The sequence below is a fragment of the Xyrauchen texanus genome, chromosome 20 (assembly GCF_025860055.1).
Source record: "Xyrauchen texanus isolate HMW12.3.18 chromosome 20, RBS_HiC_50CHRs, whole genome shotgun sequence".
Lineage (NCBI taxonomy): Eukaryota > Metazoa > Chordata > Actinopteri > Cypriniformes > Catostomidae > Xyrauchen > Xyrauchen texanus.
The window spans coordinates 34,814,810-34,834,189 of NC_068295.1; the positions used below are offsets into that span (position 1 = coordinate 34,814,810).

At 39.0% G+C, this 19,380-nt stretch overlaps 1 protein-coding gene across 4 annotated transcripts in view; it reads right to left on the minus strand.

Annotated features, from left to right (window-relative positions):
* LOC127660700 (echinoderm microtubule-associated protein-like 4) overlaps positions 1 to 19,380 on the minus strand; it is a 125,277-nt gene that overhangs the window by 7,425 nt on the left and 98,472 nt on the right. For all 4 annotated transcript variants that reach the window (XM_052151073.1, XM_052151072.1, XM_052151071.1 and 1 more), the window contains 8 exons: positions 18,806 to 18,931; positions 18,185 to 18,316; positions 12,527 to 12,594; positions 12,322 to 12,410; positions 9,073 to 9,170; positions 2,439 to 2,526; positions 2,098 to 2,196; positions 285 to 415 (listed from right to left, as the gene is read on the minus strand). In XM_052151073.1, the coding sequence (XP_052007033.1) occupies positions 285 to 415; positions 2,098 to 2,196; positions 2,439 to 2,526; positions 9,073 to 9,170; positions 12,322 to 12,410; positions 12,527 to 12,594; positions 18,185 to 18,316; positions 18,806 to 18,931 (831 nt within the window). The remainder of the gene's footprint in view (positions 1 to 284; positions 416 to 2,097; positions 2,197 to 2,438; positions 2,527 to 9,072; positions 9,171 to 12,321; positions 12,411 to 12,526; positions 12,595 to 18,184; positions 18,317 to 18,805; positions 18,932 to 19,380) is intronic.

Consider the following 19,380-nt stretch of genomic DNA (forward strand, 5'->3'; position numbering starts at 1 on the left):
TTTTAAAAAAAAAAAAAATTATAAGCCTTTACAGAAAAAAGAAACAGAAAATCTTTAAAAACACCTTCAGAGCTTAAAGGGTTAAACATGGTATCAGCCCCTCGCTGTGCATTACAGTGAGTTTACCATGACTAAGGCGAGTTCTTACAGTATGTATGACACAGAGTTCAGTACAGTAAAATCACTGAAACACAGGGCTTCTTGTAGCTTATTGCTTTAGTAATGTTACTAGCTCTTAAAAATGTGTCAACAGAGATGTGATTTTGCTGGTGTGATTGGCTGACCTTCGGCCTCGAGCAGGGGTACTGGAACAGATGAACTTTACAGAAGTCATCAGCAAGAGCAATCACCTTCCTGTTGTGAGATCGCACCAGAGCGTTAATGTCTGTCCCGTCAGAGCCCTCTGGCCAAACACCTGTTACACCGCAAACACAAACATACATCAACTTAACGTTGTGGAGAAAACAGAACAGGATTAATTTAGATTCTACAAAGCTAAACACAAACTAAAACCTTAATTTAAGTTTCTGCTACTACACACAAAAATGACACTTGTCTCACTATTTACAAACTTTCATTCCAAATATTATTTTCTGGAACACAAAGGGAGATGTTAGGTAGAATGTTAGGGACTGATAGCCTTATACAATGAAAGTGAAAGGTGACTGAGACTGAACAGTCTGACTTACATCTCCTTTTATGTTCCATGGAAGAAAGTCATAATGGTTTGATTTTTCAGTAGCATCACAGTAGTTCAGCTGTTTTAAACAATAATGTTGTTTTTCCAGCAACAAGATGCATAAAAGATTTTTCTGCAGTGCATGAATGAATCAGGAATCATCAACAACACTACCAGCAGGAGGCAGAAGAACACCATGTAAGGGAGTCCACACACACACACACACACATGTTGTGTTTCCATGTTTTATGGGGACTTTCCATAGACATAATGGTTTTTATACGGTACAAACTTTATATTCTATCCCCTAAACCTAACCCTACCCCTAAACCTAACCCTCACAGAAACCTTTCTGCATTTTTACATTTTCAAAAAACATAATTTAGTATGATTTATAAGCTGTTTTCCTCATGGGGACCGACAAAATGTCCCCACAAGGTCAAAAATTTCGGGTTTTACTATCCTTATGGGGACATTTGGTCCCCACAAAGTGATAAATACACGCTCACACACACACACACACACACACACACACACACACACACACACACACACACACACACACACACACACACAAACAGCTGCTCTAATCTATTGCCTCAGAGTTACCAATTATGTTTCCAGTCCAATAAAGTGCAAAAATATGTAGATTTGAGGTCAAGATTGCGCTGGTGTTCCTCAAAGGCACCTACAGTGTGTATGCTTCCATCTCTAGTAATAAATGCCTGCAATATGCTAAACTGAATGCTATGCTGACAAATAATGTGAGATTTGTGGGCTGAACTAGTTTTGGTTTTTTTAATCACTCTGGTTGGTCTTGGATAGAGTATTATGAAGTCAACACTTCTGAAATTCAAACTATAAAGAACAGACAAGATATGAGATTTCAGAGATGCAAATTCAGCGGAAAAGTGGAAGGAAATATGCTGTAAAGGGGAAGTGGCTGACTAAAAATCCGACTTCAAAATAAGTTTGACAAACAAACATTTTTACTACGTGTGGGTTTACTTGGACAAAATTGCCCCCAGAAATTAGCTAAATCTGACAAAACCTTTTAGGGGACAACCTGAATTGGGAAAATAGATTTAGATGGATTATTTAGCTAAGCAAATATGTATTGGTGTATGTGAGCAAGAGTGACTAAACCCCCTTTAGACTAAACTGACAGGAATTAAAATGAGAAATTGGGCATAGAGTTCAAATACCAGCCACACACTGGTAAAACAACCAAACGAGAAACAAACACACACACACACACACACACACACACACACACACACACACACACACGCTACATACATGAGTTGAGTGACCTGATCACATGATCATGGCAACAGTAATAATGCACTGAAGGTGAACATTTAGATTTCCAGTGGAACTATTAAAGTCCCATAATGCATCACTCTGCAGATACTCACCAAAGACGTGGAATCCGAGCACACAGGTATACGTGGCCCAGTCGATGTCCTTGCACTCAGAACGGTTCCGAATCAACTTACAACCATTTGGAATGTCCCCTGAGGAAAAGAGATAATAAGATGTCAGGAAACAATCCTTGGTCCAAAAGAAAACAACAACTCGCCACAATTTGTAACAGACATGTTATTTTCTACCAAACCAATCTGATAGAAATGGAAATAGACGTTTTTCAGGGAAAGAAAGACAGAAAGAATGAGACTACTGGATGAGTAATCTGGGATTGTACAGTATGAAGTTCCTGCATCGCATTAAAACAAAGCTGTTGCGGTCGGCTACTTACAGTAAAGGATTTCGTAGTCTCCCGAATTGGACATGATGAACTTGTTGTCGGGGGACCAGTCAAGATGTGTAATGTAGCTGGAATGTCCCTGAGGAGAGATGATGAAAGATTTAAAAATGGAAAATGAAAAAGAAAACATTTCAGAGCATTTCGAATAATGCTAGTTGACATGATATACTTTTGGGAAGTTGACATGTCCTATGGTGTGAGATATCGTTTGACTTGGCTCGTATGAAAAGGTGGGACTTTTATTCCCATAGAGACCAACCAATCAACAGACAGAATTTCAGATCGAAACAATACAGGCAGCAAATTTAAGTTAGCTTCCTATCCAACACTCTATTTTAAGACAGGAAAAATATAAACAAATTTGGTTACTCATTCCATCTTTATGAAATACAAATGACTGATGTATGTCAACAACCAGAAATATGCTTTCCCCTTCTTGTTCCAAACCCTGATGTTTTGTTTTTCCATGGTAAACAACTGTGATTTTTATTTAAAAAATATAGTTAGGGCGGCCTGGGTAGCTCAGAGTGTATTGACGCTGACTATCACGCCTGGAGTCGTGAGTTCAAATCCAGGATGTGCTGAGTGACTCCAGCCAGGTCTCCTAAGAAACCAAATTGGCTCGGTTGCTAGGGAAGGTAGAGTCACATGGGGTAACCTCCTCATGGTCAGGATTGGTTCACGCACTCAATGGGTTACGTGGTAAATTGTGTGTCATGCACAACGAGCCACATAATAAGATGTGAGGATTGACTGTCTCAGAAGCAGACACAACTGAGACTTGTCCTCCACCAGTAACCGCGCCACCACAAAGACCTACTAATTGGTGGGAATTGGGCTTTCCAAATTGGGGAGAAAAAGGTGATAAAATTATATATATAGTTAGGTTTGGGTTTAGGATACTACTAACTCTCATTGAAAACCCAGATTATTTAAAACAATGTCATGGTACACAACAGTGAATTAGGTTTAGGTTAGGTTTAGAGGTTACATTTAATAAAAACTGTAATAACATTGAAGTCATACATTTTTAAACCTAGTCTCATAGTATGAAAGTTACTTTATATTTTTGCAAACTGACTAACCTTTAGAACACTATTGGTTAGGTTTAGGTTAAAGTTTAGAGAGGTAAGTTTTACTTAATAAAACCTCCATCTAACATTCACCTTTAAAACCTTGTCTAGTTACAACATTATTTCACCTGCTTTTGGCACCCTCCCACTGGACATTTCACTGGGAAACTCTTGCAAAACATGTATTGAAGCGTGTAATTTAGTTATTGCAAAAATGTTGCCAAGTAATTTTCATGAGATCAGGTATGACCTGGTACAATTTCTTCATCTCGTACTATTATTACAACTTGTCTTGAGATGGGTTGTTTAGATTCAAAACATTCCAAAGCTGGCATTACTTAAATTCCAGTAATTTCCTCACATGAAGCTATCCTACAGTATGGTTTCAGAATACTCAGAATACAGTGCACAAATCACATGAACAACGTTTATGGTGCTTTCATTATGTTTTTTCATCCTTTATGGAGATCAGAAGCATCAATCACCATCTATTTTCATTCATTAGAAAAGCAGCATAAACATTCTGCATAACTTTTCCTATTATGCTCCATAGAAAGAATTCCAAAGGTTTGAAATGACATTGGGTGTGTAAACAATGACGAGAACTAGCCCTTTAACCAAAGATACATGAAGCATGTCCAAAGCAAGTTCATCGGTTCAGTCAAAACAAATTAGTCTAAAAGCACTAATAAACTCACTTTCAATTAGACAGCAAACATCAACAAGAGCCTGACTGTCTGACAGACACATAATCAAAGGTGTGTAAAAGGCTTGAGTCTTTACTACCCTTCACAGACTGAAGCCAGTGGTCTCGATAAATAACACTGAAAGGGTCTCCACCCAGTGAAAGACACAAAGTTAATTCAATCTGACTCATGGGGGTCTGTACACAAAGCTGTGTATAACATTTTGTGAAAATTGGCCACACAGTGGCGCTATAATAGGCTAATTAGCATTTTTGCTAATAACTCTAGAACTGTATAGGCAGGGTTGCGGAGTAACGGAATACATGTAATGGGATGTAGGAGCCTATTTTCAAAGGCAGCATGTTGGAAATTGTATATTTTGTAGTGCATTATGCCCTTTGAATGTTTGTGTTTTGATTGTTTGCATTTGTGAGACCAATTTGATGCATGTGTACTATTTACATGAACATTTCTTACTTTGCATTGAAATATGTAATATGTTTAAATTGAGTACTGTCCCTTTAAGAACAGTGAAATTATAATTGAGGGGGGAATGTGCAGATAGAAGAGAGTGGAGTCATACAGTTTCTTTACCGCATCTGTGATATTTAAGATTATATATTTTGTTTCCATTTGTTTGTTTCGAATTATTTACGAATCAAGATTAAAAGAAGATATTTAACCTACAAAATGGAGTACGTGGATTATTTCTGTGGACACGGAGCGAGTGAAACCGAAACTTTAACTCTTGCTATGCACAAGGATACGGGATTATGCATTTAAAATACGTAATATAAGCAACTGTATTCCACTACAGTTACAATTTAAATAATTTATTATTAGAATAAAGTTACATTCAAAAAGTATTTTGATTACAGAAGAGATTAATTTACATTTTATTGTAATTTGCTTCATTTAATATTTAGTCCTTTCAGATGGAAAACATTTATACATATAAATGATTTGATCCAAAATGCATTTTAAAAGTGGTGAAACGCTTTCTTATGATGTGTTTCATTCATATGAGCAGACAGAGAAGTACGTTTGAAGTAAGTTTGGAGCAGAAGAAATAGAAATAAACCTTGTGTAAATTGTCAGCTTTATGCTAAGCTAAAATACTATTTCTAGCCATTTTACATGAACATGTTACCAGACACGATCATATTTCTTTATCAAGAAAATTCACGTTGGATCATAATTTCTTTTTTGATATTAGGGCAAAAATCATATTCTTGATAATAATTTTTGTATTGCTTTCCTGCAAAAATATATTCTTAAAACAAGATCAATTTAATTTATCTAGTTTTAGAAACAACACTACATAAGATATTTCAGTTTTTCAGAGAATGTATTTTTAACATGTGTATTTTGTCTTACTGTACTGGCAGAGATTTTATAGTCAAAACAAGTGAAAAAATATACCAGTGCTGAAGAAGTAATCTAAAGTATTTAGAATACATCACTGACCTTGAGTAATCTATCGAAATACATTACAAATGATATTTTACAGCATGTATTCTGTAATCTGTAGTGGAATACATTTCAAAAGTAACCCTCCCAACCCTGCATATAGGCTAGAATAACATTTTTATAGTTTTTCTGAATCCTTCAGAGCCCCCCACTGATATTGTAACATGGAAAACTTTATCATGTATATTTTTTTAAAAACCTACTTTTTTTATCTTGTCCAAGGCCGTTTCACTAATTTGCATAAAATATTGTAGACATCATCTAGAGACCTGACAAAAAGTTATCAAAAGAATTGTGGCTTGAAACATGTGTTTGGGTGTGGCTTACAATGACTAATTGGCCTGTATCTTGTAAACAAAATTCTCAAACTTAATAAAACCTAAAACACATGGACAACAGAACATTCTGAGGTCGTGGCCCTAACTATCCGTAAGGCAGTTAGGTTAAGGGTTTGAGTTAAGTCCCAAGTATACATTGTTTTTCTGCATTCCGGGTTGGATCAGCCTGTCATGTGCAAAATGTTATCAATTTATTATGCTAGGGGTCGAAGCAGTTGAAATATGACACCAAAACAAATGTGTCCACAGCATCCACATGATCTATTTGGACAAATTTGGTCATTTTTGTGATGCTCACCAGGAAGGTTTGATGACGTGACAAATTTTACCAATTTCTCTTTTCAGCAACACTTTAAAATGATCAGGTATCTCAACACTGAAGGACAGTTCGGGATGTAGTACCAATTTTGTCCACTTGGGAGACACAAGATAGGTAATCCTTGAGAGTCTTTAAACCTGTCAAAGAGTTCCCTTTACTCTGCTGTGCATAATGTTTGCCAAAAATGATAACAGAAATGACATCAAACCACAGACAGTAATAATGAATCAGACAAATCAGACAAAATAACATACGTAATGCTATATTCATCTAATTTGCCAGATGCACGCCAACAGTCGAAAGCACAGCATTCTGATGATCTAACAGCCTGTATTAGTCATAGACCTTATTCACTGTAATGGTCTATTCGATTTTTTGATGGGAATGAAACCGAAATATAGACCGCATACACTGAATGAAGCCATTTAAATGTTTTAGGTCACATTTAATACACTTGTGCTTTGTGGAGTTCTTGTCTACTGATTTTTTTTTTTTTTATAGCATAATGCTCCAAAATGCTTTAAACAACGGAACAATCCATTGAAGAAACTGTAAGTCTGTCCCTTATGCTCTCATTTTCATCTTATCAAAAACCAGAAATGTTAGTACTGTGAATAAGGTCCCCAATGATTGCTGCTTGCGGATATAATTTACAATTTAAATTCAACTTCCTAAAATTAAAATATAAATAATTCTACATCATGTTTGTAACCGCAATTCAAATACAGAATCTGAGGCAGACCTAAATTGGCATTATCAAATCTATTCTGAGTGGTGCATTACCCTGGTTGGATGCTCAAACAAACAGAGCAATGTTTTGAAATTGAAAAATTACAGTTTAAACTTAACGGAGAAATCAACCTATCAATGGCTTACATATAAATGTCTCATATGAAGCTGAAATAGAAGAGAGTATTGTAACTCACACTTTAGAAAATGACACACTTTAGCTTTAAGGGAGCAGTATAAATGAGAAAAACAGTGGTGTGTTACAGGGTGTGTTCGTGGGGTCTAGTCAAGCGAAACGAGACCCAGTTCAGACATAGACAAACAGTCAAGCATTGTAAATTGCTTTTATGCATTATGCTTGTTGATATATTACCCTGGAATTAGTTTAAAAAATGAACTGCCACAACAGCGAGGGTGTTTCTGTTACAGCAGCTGAAACAGTGACAGTAAATTTGGGATTTTTCTTAATCCACCACTCTTTATTTTTTTATCTTCTGGAAGGTCATTCAAATGTAATAGTGGATTTTTTCTTTTGACTTTGAGCAAATGGGCAAGTGAAAATAATATTTGCTGTCATCTTCCATTCATTGCTGTCAGTTTATCCTGCAAACGCTTTCGTCTACGTTCCAAAACCCGGAGAGTGAAAAAGTTCTATGTAATTTGCATTAATTTTGAATTTGAATTCAGAAAACTGAGGTGTACTGAAGACATTGCTTATATGAATCACATTTTATAATGTATTTTTTAACAGTTTTGTTGAATAGAAATTGTTCCTTGATCTTCATAAATCTGGGCTAAAAAAAAAAAATATATATATATATATATATATATATATATATATATATATATATATCATTGCAAATGTATAGAAAATCAATACATTATATATATATATATATATATATATATATATATATATATAAAATCTCTCTCTGTCTGTTAGAGAATGTCTGGGCAGCTGCGTCATTAGAAAAGCAGTAAAACTGTCATATTTACCGTGTGGGCTGAGACTCTCGTTCTCACTAAATCACACACACTCACACAAATCCCTAACGATGACAACATATAAAACACTGCAATAACTCACAACTTAAGAGTTCATTTGAAAGTCAGTTTGTATTTGGTGGACAAAAAGAGCTTCTGTTGACTACTGTATATTTGAACAGATTCAAGGGAAATCTGAAATGTGCTAAAACACATACTCATTAATATAGCTCCTTGTTTTTTACTCTCTTTCATCATATCCAAAAGAATACTAGAATACTTCTTACAATAAGAGTGGGACCAGGGAAAATTCACAACATCACTCTCTAAATAATTTGTCGATTGCACAAGATTTTACTTTTCTTTTACATTCACTTGAGAAGCAAAGTGGCATATTAAATATAACTATTCTGAGTGAGGATTAGGCATAAAAAGAGAAAATAAATGCCAAAGGGGTAAGAAATATAAAACATTTTTGCCTTAACATTAAGTTATTTTTATTACCCCATTGGTAAAAAATAAATAAATCTTGTTTACAGCATAATGCTCACTAAATTATGTTACATTTCTCTGAAAACAGGACTTGTGTCATTTTGCTTGAAGTAAATCTGTCTTGTAATAAGGATGTTTAGGTACTTTAACTGGAGTTTTTATTTTTATTTTGTGTGTGTATGTGTGCTAAAACAGAATTTTGATACACCAAACAAAATTGTAACTGACCTTGACAGCCAGTGTTCACCGTGCACTGCTTTTTAATGTTTGACAGGGTAATATTCATACAAGTTTTTAGCAACATGATGGTCAAAGCAAAGCAAAAGCAGAAGAGAATCCAAATGATCTGCGGAAAGTGCATCATGATTTGACCGACTAAATTTAGAAAGGCAAAGTGGTGATTTCTGCTACAGACCCTTTATATGTACAATCCTTATGCAATATAACTATCAAAGATACAAATTATTAATGGAGGATGCACACAGAATCCACTTGGCTCAAAACTATTGCATGTGCAACTGAACAGACACTCACAGTGCATTTCCCATATCTGCTGTACTTGCGTCCCTTATCCGACACTGTGTAGAGGTAAATGAAGTTATCATGTGATCCCACCGCCAGCAGTGTGCCATCTGAAGAGAGAGAGGAACATGGAGTGTGTGACAGAGAGAGAGAGAGAGAGAGAGAGAGAGAGAGAGAGAGAGAGAGAGAGAGAGAGATTTGGTGATTTGTATGCTCTAATTGCAGAAGTAAGCACACACTGGATTTCTGTTAGGATGGCAAGTAGAAAGCATAAAGCAAGGCAGCTCACTATCCAGCTGAAACAAACAAACAAAACAACAGGCTTGCTGGTCTTCCCTGGTGCTCAAGCCTGGTCTGTGGCGAGGTTTATGGCACTTTTCAGCTGGCCAGGCTGAAAGACCAGATCAAAGCTGTCAAGAAGAGCTTTTTTTATTCAACAGGATAGTGAGTTGCTTTGCTGTATATTGTCTAAAGGGATAGTTCACCCAAAAATGAAAATTCTCTCATCATTTACTCACTCTCAAGCTGTCCCAGATATGTATGTCTTTCTTTCTTCTGCAGAAAACAAATGTTTTTTTTAGAAGAACATCTCACCTCTGTGGGTCCATACAATGCAAGTGAAAGGTGGTAAGACCTTTGAAGCTCCAAAAAAGCACATAAAGGCAGCATAAAATAATCCATATCTTCTGAATCGATCCAATCGGTTTACTGTGATAACAGACCAAAATGTAACTCCTTTTTCCCTATAAATCTTGACATCAGCAGTCAATCCTTGGCTTGGCGATCACAATTTCAAGCTCAATTACATGTCCTAGTGCCATCTAGCACTGTGTGCATCAGAGCCCGTCTGAAGGGGGCGCCTTCATGGTTAGTATTGAATAGCATAATGTGGCGGCCCCATAGACATTCTGAGTGGTACATTGATGAGGAAAAAAGAGGCCATTCTTTTGGAATGGACCTCTATGAAGGAGACGCTTCAGTGTGCTGAATAAACTGCTTTTGTGAGGAAACATCTACCGTAATTTCCGGACTATAAGCCGCAACTTTTTTCCCACGCCTTGAACCTCGCGGCTTATACAATGACGCGGCTAATATATGGATTTTTCCCGCTTTCAAATTTTATTAAAAAAAAAAAAAACATTCTGTGACGTGCTCAGTTTTTTGGCGCGTGAAGCTTTCATTAGACCAATGAAATTGCCGAACGGGTTAAGGTCAAAACAACTTTTTTGTTTACAGTTTAGATTAAATCGAAGCGCTCAAACTTCCCATCATTCTGATTAGGCCTACGGTAGTAATTTTGTCACCCTCACCATGGCAAAGACATGGAGCAACGCATATGATGCTGCTTTGAAGTTGAAGGAAAAGGAAATAGAGCTGCTGCACGGGAGCTTGGTCTTAATGAGTCGATGATAAGACGTTGGAAACAGCAGCGTGAGGAATTGACTCAGTGCAAAAAGACAACTAAATCTGAGGCTATAACTCCGACACCAAAGGAGATGACTTCAGTGGTTTCAGTGCACAGGACGAGGAAGATAGTGACCAATGACTTGGTAGGCTACTGTTTACTGCAAATGTTTTATTACAAGCCGTGTGTGGCAGCGGGGGCGTGGTCAAGCGCCCATCCGGGAGAGAAAAGCTGTAAGGGCGCTTACACCTGCGCTAAATTATGTCTAACACCGGTGTCTAATTTCAAGTGCCCTGCTTCACGTGTCCTTGGGAAAACTGTCACACGGGCACCAGTGTGACAGTTTTCAGCAGGGCACTTGACGTTCCAGGTAAGGCTTTTAATGGCCACAGCAATGTTTAATCAATTTTATAAAGTTTCTCAATTCTTCTATGCGCCAACACTAGACTGACGTGTGTCACTCTCTCAGCTCTGTGGCTGCTGCCTTTTATGCCGCTCTCCCCATGCTTACTGAAATTAGACACCGGTGTTAGACATAATTTAGCTCAGGTGTAAGCGCCTTTACCGCTTTTCTCTCCGGACGGGCGCTTGACCACGCCCGCTGCCACACCGTGTTTCGTTAAAGCCTGAGTAAAGTTCATTTGTTTCAATGTACCGGTAGGCACCTGCGGCTTATAGACAGGTGCGGCTTATTTATGTTCAAAATAATATTTTATTTAAAAATCAGTGGGTGCGGCTTATATTCAGGTGCGCTCAATAGTCCGGAAATTACGGTAATCTCTTACTGAATTGACCGGCTGTTAGCTTATCTTCAACATATTTTACACTTAACAATCCTTTAAGTGTGAACTATGTATGGAGTTTACTACGATAAAATTGCTGTTTTATAAGAGGTCACTGAAGTTTTTGCGACAGGTAAGTGTCAGTTTACGGCTCTCCCCATTCATTTGTATTGTATCCGCAAACGGTGACTTACTGTCGCACCACGCTAGTTGACCGTTACGCTCTCTCCTTTTGTAAAAGCATGGAGGTAGTTACAGTATCTCAGTATAGAAGATCTTCTGTGTGTATACGTCAAGCACTAGGAAGTGTAATCGAGCGTGAGATCATGATTGCGCTTAGAGACTGCAATGACAAGTAGTACAATAAAAAAGAGTTACATTTTGGTCTGTTCTCAAAAAAGATTGGATTGCTTCAAAAGACATTAATTAAACCACTAGAATCTTATGGATTACTTATATGCTGCCTCTATATGGTTTTTGGAGCTTCAAAGTTTTTGGTCACCATTCGCTTGCATTGTATGGACCAACAGAGATTAAACATTCTTCTAAAAATCTTCATTTGTGTTCAGCAGAAGAAAGAAAGTCATACACATCCGCGATGGCAGAAGGATGAGTAAATGATGAGAAAATTTTCATTTTTGGGTGAACTGTCCCTTTAAGCAGCATCCAAAGCACAAAACAGAATAAGTAGGACATTAGCATGTCGCTAAGCTAATTGCGTGATACTCTAATAGGAATACAAATGAATAACGCACACAAATATTGTGTAAAATAATCCAGTTTTAAGTAGATTGTACTATTTATAACAATACTTTTGATAGTTTTTTGATTAACAAAAACTATACATGGATAGGTTTTTTTTCCTGTCATAATCCATTATAGCATTGCCTCTCCCTGAAAGATGGGATGCTACCTCAAAAAAGTAATTTTACCAAACGACATTATCTTTAGAGGCATATTGGAACAGTCTTTATGTCAGAATGGTGCCTATGATGCCTTAAAATGCTGACTGGGTAAGCATCTCACTAGATTTTGTAACTGAGCCACAGATATACTAGAAATACTTCCACTCACCGACAGAGTAGCGCATGACTGACAGCTGCTCATTGCCATCTGTGTGGATGGCCACCAGGTCTCTCGTCTCTGCATCCAGGGCATACCACCTGAAACACACAGAAAATTAGGTCTAAAACACAGGCATTAAAAAGATTTGAATATAGTTCTTAGTAAATGTAAGTAAAATTCACTTGAAGAGCTAATAGAATTGTTGATAACTTACTTCCCTGAGTGAGTACCAATGGCCACAACAGATCCACTTGGATGGAAGTCAGCGCAGTGCCCGTGCTCCTACAGACACAATGTACACTTCATCAGTACTGTCACACTCAAAGCATCTGGGGTTCTATGAACTGAACAGTATTATAAACATCATATGAACATCAGTTAATTTCTATATACAGATGGAGTCAGAAGTTTACAGACACCGTAGCCAAATACATTTAAACTCACAATTCCTCACATTTAATCGTAGAAAACATTACCTGTCTTAGGTCACTGAGGTAAAAAATGTGACATATCAGAATAATAGTAGAGAGAATGATTTATTTCAGCTTTTATTTCTTTCATCACATTCCCAGTGTTTCAGAATTGTACATACACTTTATTAGTATTTGGTAGCATTGCTTTTACATTTTTTAACTCTGGTCAAATGTTTTTGGTACCCTTCCAGAAGCTTCCCACAAAAAGTTGCTGGAATTTTGGCCCATTCCTCCAGACAGATCTGGTGTAACTGAGTCAGGATTGTTGGCCTCCTTGCTCACACATGCTTTTTCAGTTCTGCCCACAAATTTTATATCGGATTGAGGTCAGGGTTTTGTGATGGCCACTACAATACCTTGAATTTGTTGTCCTTGAGCCATTTTGCCACAACTTTGGAGGTATGCTTGGGGTCATTGTCCATTTGGAAGACCCATTTGTGATCAAGCATTAACTTCCTGGCTGATGTCTTGAGATTTCTTGAGAAGTTGCTTCAATATATCCACATAACTTCCCTTCCTTATGATGCCATCTATTTTGTCAAGTGCACCAGTCCCTCCTGCAGCAAAGCACCCCCAAACATGATGCTGCCACCCCCATGCTTCCCGGTTGGGATGGATTTCTTCGGCTTGCAAGCCTCACCCTTTTTCTTTCAAACATAACAATGGTCATTATGGCCAAACAGTTAAATTTTTGTTTTATCAGACCAATGGACATTTCTCCAAAAAGATCTTTGTCCCCATGTGCACTTGCAAACTGTAGTCTGGCCTTTTTATGGTGGTTTAGGAGCATTGGCTTCTTCCTTGATGAGCAGCCTTGTCGATATAGAACTCGTTTTACTGAGTCTTTTGCTGTTGTTCTGGGATTGATGTGCACTCTTCGCACCAAACTAAATTCATCTCTAGAAGACAGAATGCGTCTCCTTCCTGAGGGTTATGATGGCCATGTGGTCCATGGTGTTTAAACTTGCGTACAATTTTTTTGTACAGATGAACGTGGTACATTCAAGTGTTTAGAAATTGCTCCCAAGGACAAACCAGACTTGTGGAGGTCCACAATTTTTTTTCTGAGGTCTTGGCTGATTTCGTTTGATTTTCCCATGGTGTCAAGCATATTGGGCACTGAGTTTGAAGGTAGGCCTTAAAATACATCCACAGGTACACCTCCAATTCAGTATACCTCCTATCAGAATCTGATTGGCTAATTGTCTAAAGGCTTGACATCATTTTCAGGAATTTTACAAGCTGCTTAAAGGCACAGTTAACTTATGGGGCTTTTCCACTGCACGGTACAACTCGACTCTGCTCGCTTTTTTGGTTTTTCCACTGTGGGTACCTGGTACCTGATACTTTTTTTCGTACCACCTCGGTCGAGGTTCCAAGCGAGCCGAGCCGATACTAAATGTGATGTCAAACCATGGACCTACCAACATTGTAAGGAAAAGTTAAAAGTGACTACAGAATCATCAAGGAAAAGTGGAAGTGGTTCGACCAAATGGACACTATCTAAATGGCGAGCAATGGGAGCAATGTTGCATCACCATGCAACAACTGCTTTATGCAGCACAATGAGCTAGTAGCTAACAGCTAGTGGTCGTGTTATTGTTTTGGTCAGTTTGTGTCATGTTTAAGATGATGTCACGGCAGTAGAGACGGCACAACTATGACGATCATCCTATAATCCCACCCACGTTGAAGGGCACTAAACTGCAATGGAAATGCAAGCTCAGAAAAGTAAAGTGAGTAGAGTTGAGACGAGTCGAACCATAACGTGCAGTTGAAAAGTGCCATTAGTGTATGTAAGCTTCTGACCCACTGGAATTGTGATATAGTCAATTAAAATGAAACAATCTGTCTGTAAACAACTGTTGGAAAATTACTTGTGTCACGCACAAACTGAGAGTGGCGGGACATGTGCCGGCTGACAATTTTTCCTGCAGAAAGTCCAGAACTGAAGCAATCTGGCAGTTAACTGTATCTGCATTATGTGTACTGCACCATCTTTCAAAGACACCCCATTTAATGGCGTAACTTAATAAGAATGCATTGTTTTTGTTGTATAACTCATTGATTGTTCCATATCTGACCTATTGCATTGAAGTGTAGGGAAATGCTTGCAAAATATACATTAATGAGCGATTAGAATTACCAGTGGAAGTGGATACAGAGATCCAACTAATCCTTTATTCATACAACTAAAAACTCTGAAATTTAATGAATTAGTAGAGTATAACCTTCTAAAAACCATGTATAAAGCTCATATGGAAAGTTTACCAAACAATTTGCAAAACAAATTTACCAAGAGGAAAAGTATATATGAGTTAAAAGGTACTGAGATTTTTACGAAACCCAGGTTCCAATCGGCTGCAAAGGAAAAATGTGTCACAATCAAAGGAGTCAGTGTGTGGAACAGTCTTGATTGTAAAATTAAAACTTCAAAGTCCATTTTTGTGTTTAAGAAGTATGTTAAATTATCAATGTTGCAAAAATATAATACTGCGGAGTAGTAGATCTACTTTATTGATGTAATTTTGTGTTTTGATGTCTTGATGAGGAAAAGAGACAGCTGCATGAGACAGCTCAAAAGAACTGGAACTGTAAATTATTTTGTGTTGATAGGGGGCAGACATTATAAGTTTTTACTTCTTTCTGCTCCTTTTCATTCATGATAAATGCTGTCGTTGTATTTGTTTTAAATGAATGAAATAAATAAAAATAAAAAATATATAAAAATAATAAAAAAAACTTCTTCTAGTAGAGGGAGCCCTAGCATTTAGAATGGTCTTGATTACTTCAGGTGAAAACCCAGTGTTCCTCAGTTGGTACCCTTCAGGTGCCAAACATGAAGGTTCCACAGCTCGGGCCGGGGATGAAATATTGTCCCCTGCACCTGGGACAGAAGGTCCCTCCTATCCAGAATCGCCAAAGGTTAGCAGTCGAGGAGAGACATTATCTTAGAGAACAATACCCTGTTCGGCCAATGCGGCGATATCAGTAAGAGGCAAGACCCTTGCTGGCGAACTCTGGCCAAGACTCCCGGGAGCAGAGAAACCGGAGGAAACACATAAAGGAGCATTCTGGGCCATGTATGTGCCATCGCGTCCAGATCCAGGGAGGCTGGTAAATCAGAGAGAAGTAAAGGGGACATTGCGCTGTATGTTGGGAGGAAAAGAGGTCCACTTCTGCACTGTAAAATCTCACCCAGATTTGTTCCACTACCTCGGGATGGAGTTTCCACTACCCCGTTGGTATTTTCTGTCTGGACAGTAAATCTGCTCCCACATTCAGGCATCCAGCGATATAAACTGCTCTGATTGACAGGAGCTTGCCCTGGGCCCAAAGGAGAATCTGCCGTGACAGTCTGTTAAGCTGGCGTGAACGTAGACCTCCTTGATGGTTTATAAATGAGACTACTGCTGTGTTGTCCACCCACACAGGACATGGCAGCCTCTCAAATACTGGAGGAAGTATTTCAGAGCCAGAAATACCGCCATCAACTCGAGGCAGTTGATGTGCCATGACCCTCCCATTCCCCTTGAGCTGGACGACCACATAAGGCCGCACCCCAGCCCATCAGGGAGGCATCTGTCGTTAGCTATATGCGACGGCAAGATGCACCTAGAGCAGGACCAAAAGTGAAGAACCGGGGTCTGAACCACATAGAAAGGGTATGAAGCGTACAGCGTGTAAACCTTATCTGCCTTAGGGGACTGGCCCTTGGATGAAATCCCCTGGCTTTGAGCCACAACTGAAACGGTCTCATGTGCAGAAGGCCCAAAGAGATCACTGAGGACGCAGATGCCATGAGACCTAGTATTTGTTGATACAGGTGAACGGTGCAACCTTGGCCTAGCCTGACTTTGCTCAGGGTGTTCCGAATGGACAAGATTCGAGCAGGAGACAGCATCATGATCGAATTCCATACAACACCCAGATAGGTAATTTCCTTAGTGGGAGATTGTTTGACGTTGAGTCAGAATGCGGATGCCCCGGAGTCGCAAAGGAGCCAGTGCTGCATCCATGCATTTCGTGAATGTGCGGGGTGATAGGGCTAGGCAGAATGGAAGAACCTGATATCGGAAGGCTTCACCCCCGAAAGCGAACCTCAGGAATTTCCTGAGATCGATCTTGACCAACCAATCGTGATGTTGGATTTGAGACACGACTGTCTTGACAGTTAGCATCTTGAACGCCCTGATTGAGCGATTCAAGCCTCGAAGGTCTAAAATCGGACGCAACCCCCCACCCTTCTTGGGAACCAGGAAGTATCTGCTGCAGTAACCTGACTCTTTCTCTGGAAGGGGAACATGTTCTATGGACCCTGTGTCCAAGAGATTTTGCAGTTCTTTCCACAGTAGACATGCTTGTTCCGGTTTCACGGTAGTGGAGACCACGCCATTGAAACGCGGAGGACGGCGATTTAATTTAATTCTGTATCCTTTTTCTACTGTTCTTAAAACCCACATAGAAATACCTGGCAGTAGCGTCCGCGCTGAGATGGGTATCAATTTTGACACTTCCTGTTGAGGGGATGTCGAGTATTCTGCATCCTGGACTACGGCAGGAAGCAACGGAACACCCAACATTTTGCTGGAAACCTCTAACTCCCAAAACACCAGAGGCGGCAGAAATATGTCTTCTAGTTTGGAGTGTTTGGGGGACTCTTGTTTGTGTGGCCAGTCTAACTGTAGTCTGGCCACAGCCCGAGTAACCACATCGAGTAATTCCTCAGCTGCTTTATTATTGTGCGTGGAATGTTCAGAGATTCAGTGTCCCCCTTGTGAACCCAAGAGGCGCCGAAGCACGCTTCAGGCTTTCGAGAAGGATCAGCTGGAACTGGAGAGAGAGCGAGCGATAGGGCCAGACCCGTCTCCCGCTCCTCAGCCAGATCTATGCAAGAGCCCCACGATGAAAGAGGCACCCACCCTGCCCCAACGCAAGAGCTGTTGCTCTTCCTCCAAACACACAAAACAAAACTGGTGTGTGTCCGTTTCAGCCATAGAGCGTAAACATGGGAAAACACACCGCTTGCTTTGTTTATCAGTCATTCTTTTTCTTCTTTTTTTTTTAAAGAAAAGAGAAAAAGAAAGGTTTCTGAGCACTGACTAACAATTCTAACTCCTAACAGAGGTAAGTAGAAAGTTCTGACAGTCAAGAAGCACAACACATACAGAATGATCTGAAGACAAAAGATCTGATGATGCACCTGTGATGCATCTATTTATAGCCCTGCTACAGATGCATCCAGTGATGTCATCAGCAGATGCTATGCATTCTAGTCAATTTCATTGACGTGTTGCACACATATTCACAGCTGGTCACACCTAAAGCTGTTCCCGAAGCGCTAAATCAGTGCAGCATCAAAGTGTAGCTTTTCGATAGGGAACATGCATGTCTCTTACGTCCAGCAGTCTGGTCCATTCCAACGTGTGGTCCACTGAGCTCCACAGACACACCTGCCTGTCCTGGGCACAGCTGAGGAACATGTCCTTGAACGGGTGGGAGGCCAGACCCCACAGTTCATCCGTGTGTCCCTATAAACACATTACAGGTGAACAGCTGAAAACATCTTAGATAACTTTCAGCTCTGTTTAAAGGTGCACTCAGTAATTTATCCCAAAATAAAGAAGTTTTTTTTTTTTAAGAGACATAAATTGTAATTTTGCAATATATGTACGAAATCATGAGCACTGACATTAAAATGAAGACTCCAGTCATATCAGTAACCTTATAAATGCTGTTTTATTCTACATGGAGAGGGTCCGCACATGGGGGCTGCCATGTTAAGATCATATGACCAGCTGAATACTACTCACTTAATCTCAGTTACCATACTGTTATTGGACACTTTTATTCATTGATTAAAGTAATCATGACAGACTGTGAATAGTGAATTTCTAGAATGGCAGCTGAAACTGAAAACTATCCAAACCACTAGGTGTCAGTGTAAGTCCAAGTCGACACAAAGACAAAAGTTACTGAGTGTACCTTTAAGATGTGTTTGTGGAAGAGGAAGGACTTACCTGCACTTCTACCTGAAACCCATCATTGAAGGTGCCCCTCAGAATGAAGTTGCGAGAAGTTCCCACCAAAAACTGCTCTCCCTTGCCCTCGGCTACTGCACGAATAGTTCCATACTGATCTGGGACCTGCAGAAAAAAAAAGCATTTCAGTCAGTTTTTTAAAAGGTGTATCTACAGTATTTTCCTTATGTTGTTACAAGAGCATGTTATGTTTTAATGTGCAATGAAATTGGTGAATTTAATAAGGGCCCTGGTTTTGCATGTTTTTTTTTTGATTGAGTGCAAGAAAGTCCCTACTTCCAGCAATGTGCATAACAGTTATATAGTGCCCAAAAAATATATCACTCTCCCGTTACCCACAGTGGTGTCAGGAGTTTCTTATTCCAGCCAACATTTCTGTAATTTGACATTTTTTCTTTGTCAATGTGTGTTCAGATTTCAATGCCACACAAAATGATTCTGGACACACAAGACTTAATTCAAAAAGACTGCTTAATTCAAAAAGGGCCAAACACTGACGGATTGACAGTAGTTACTCAGCTGAAATCAAAATATAATTTACCATCATATTTGGT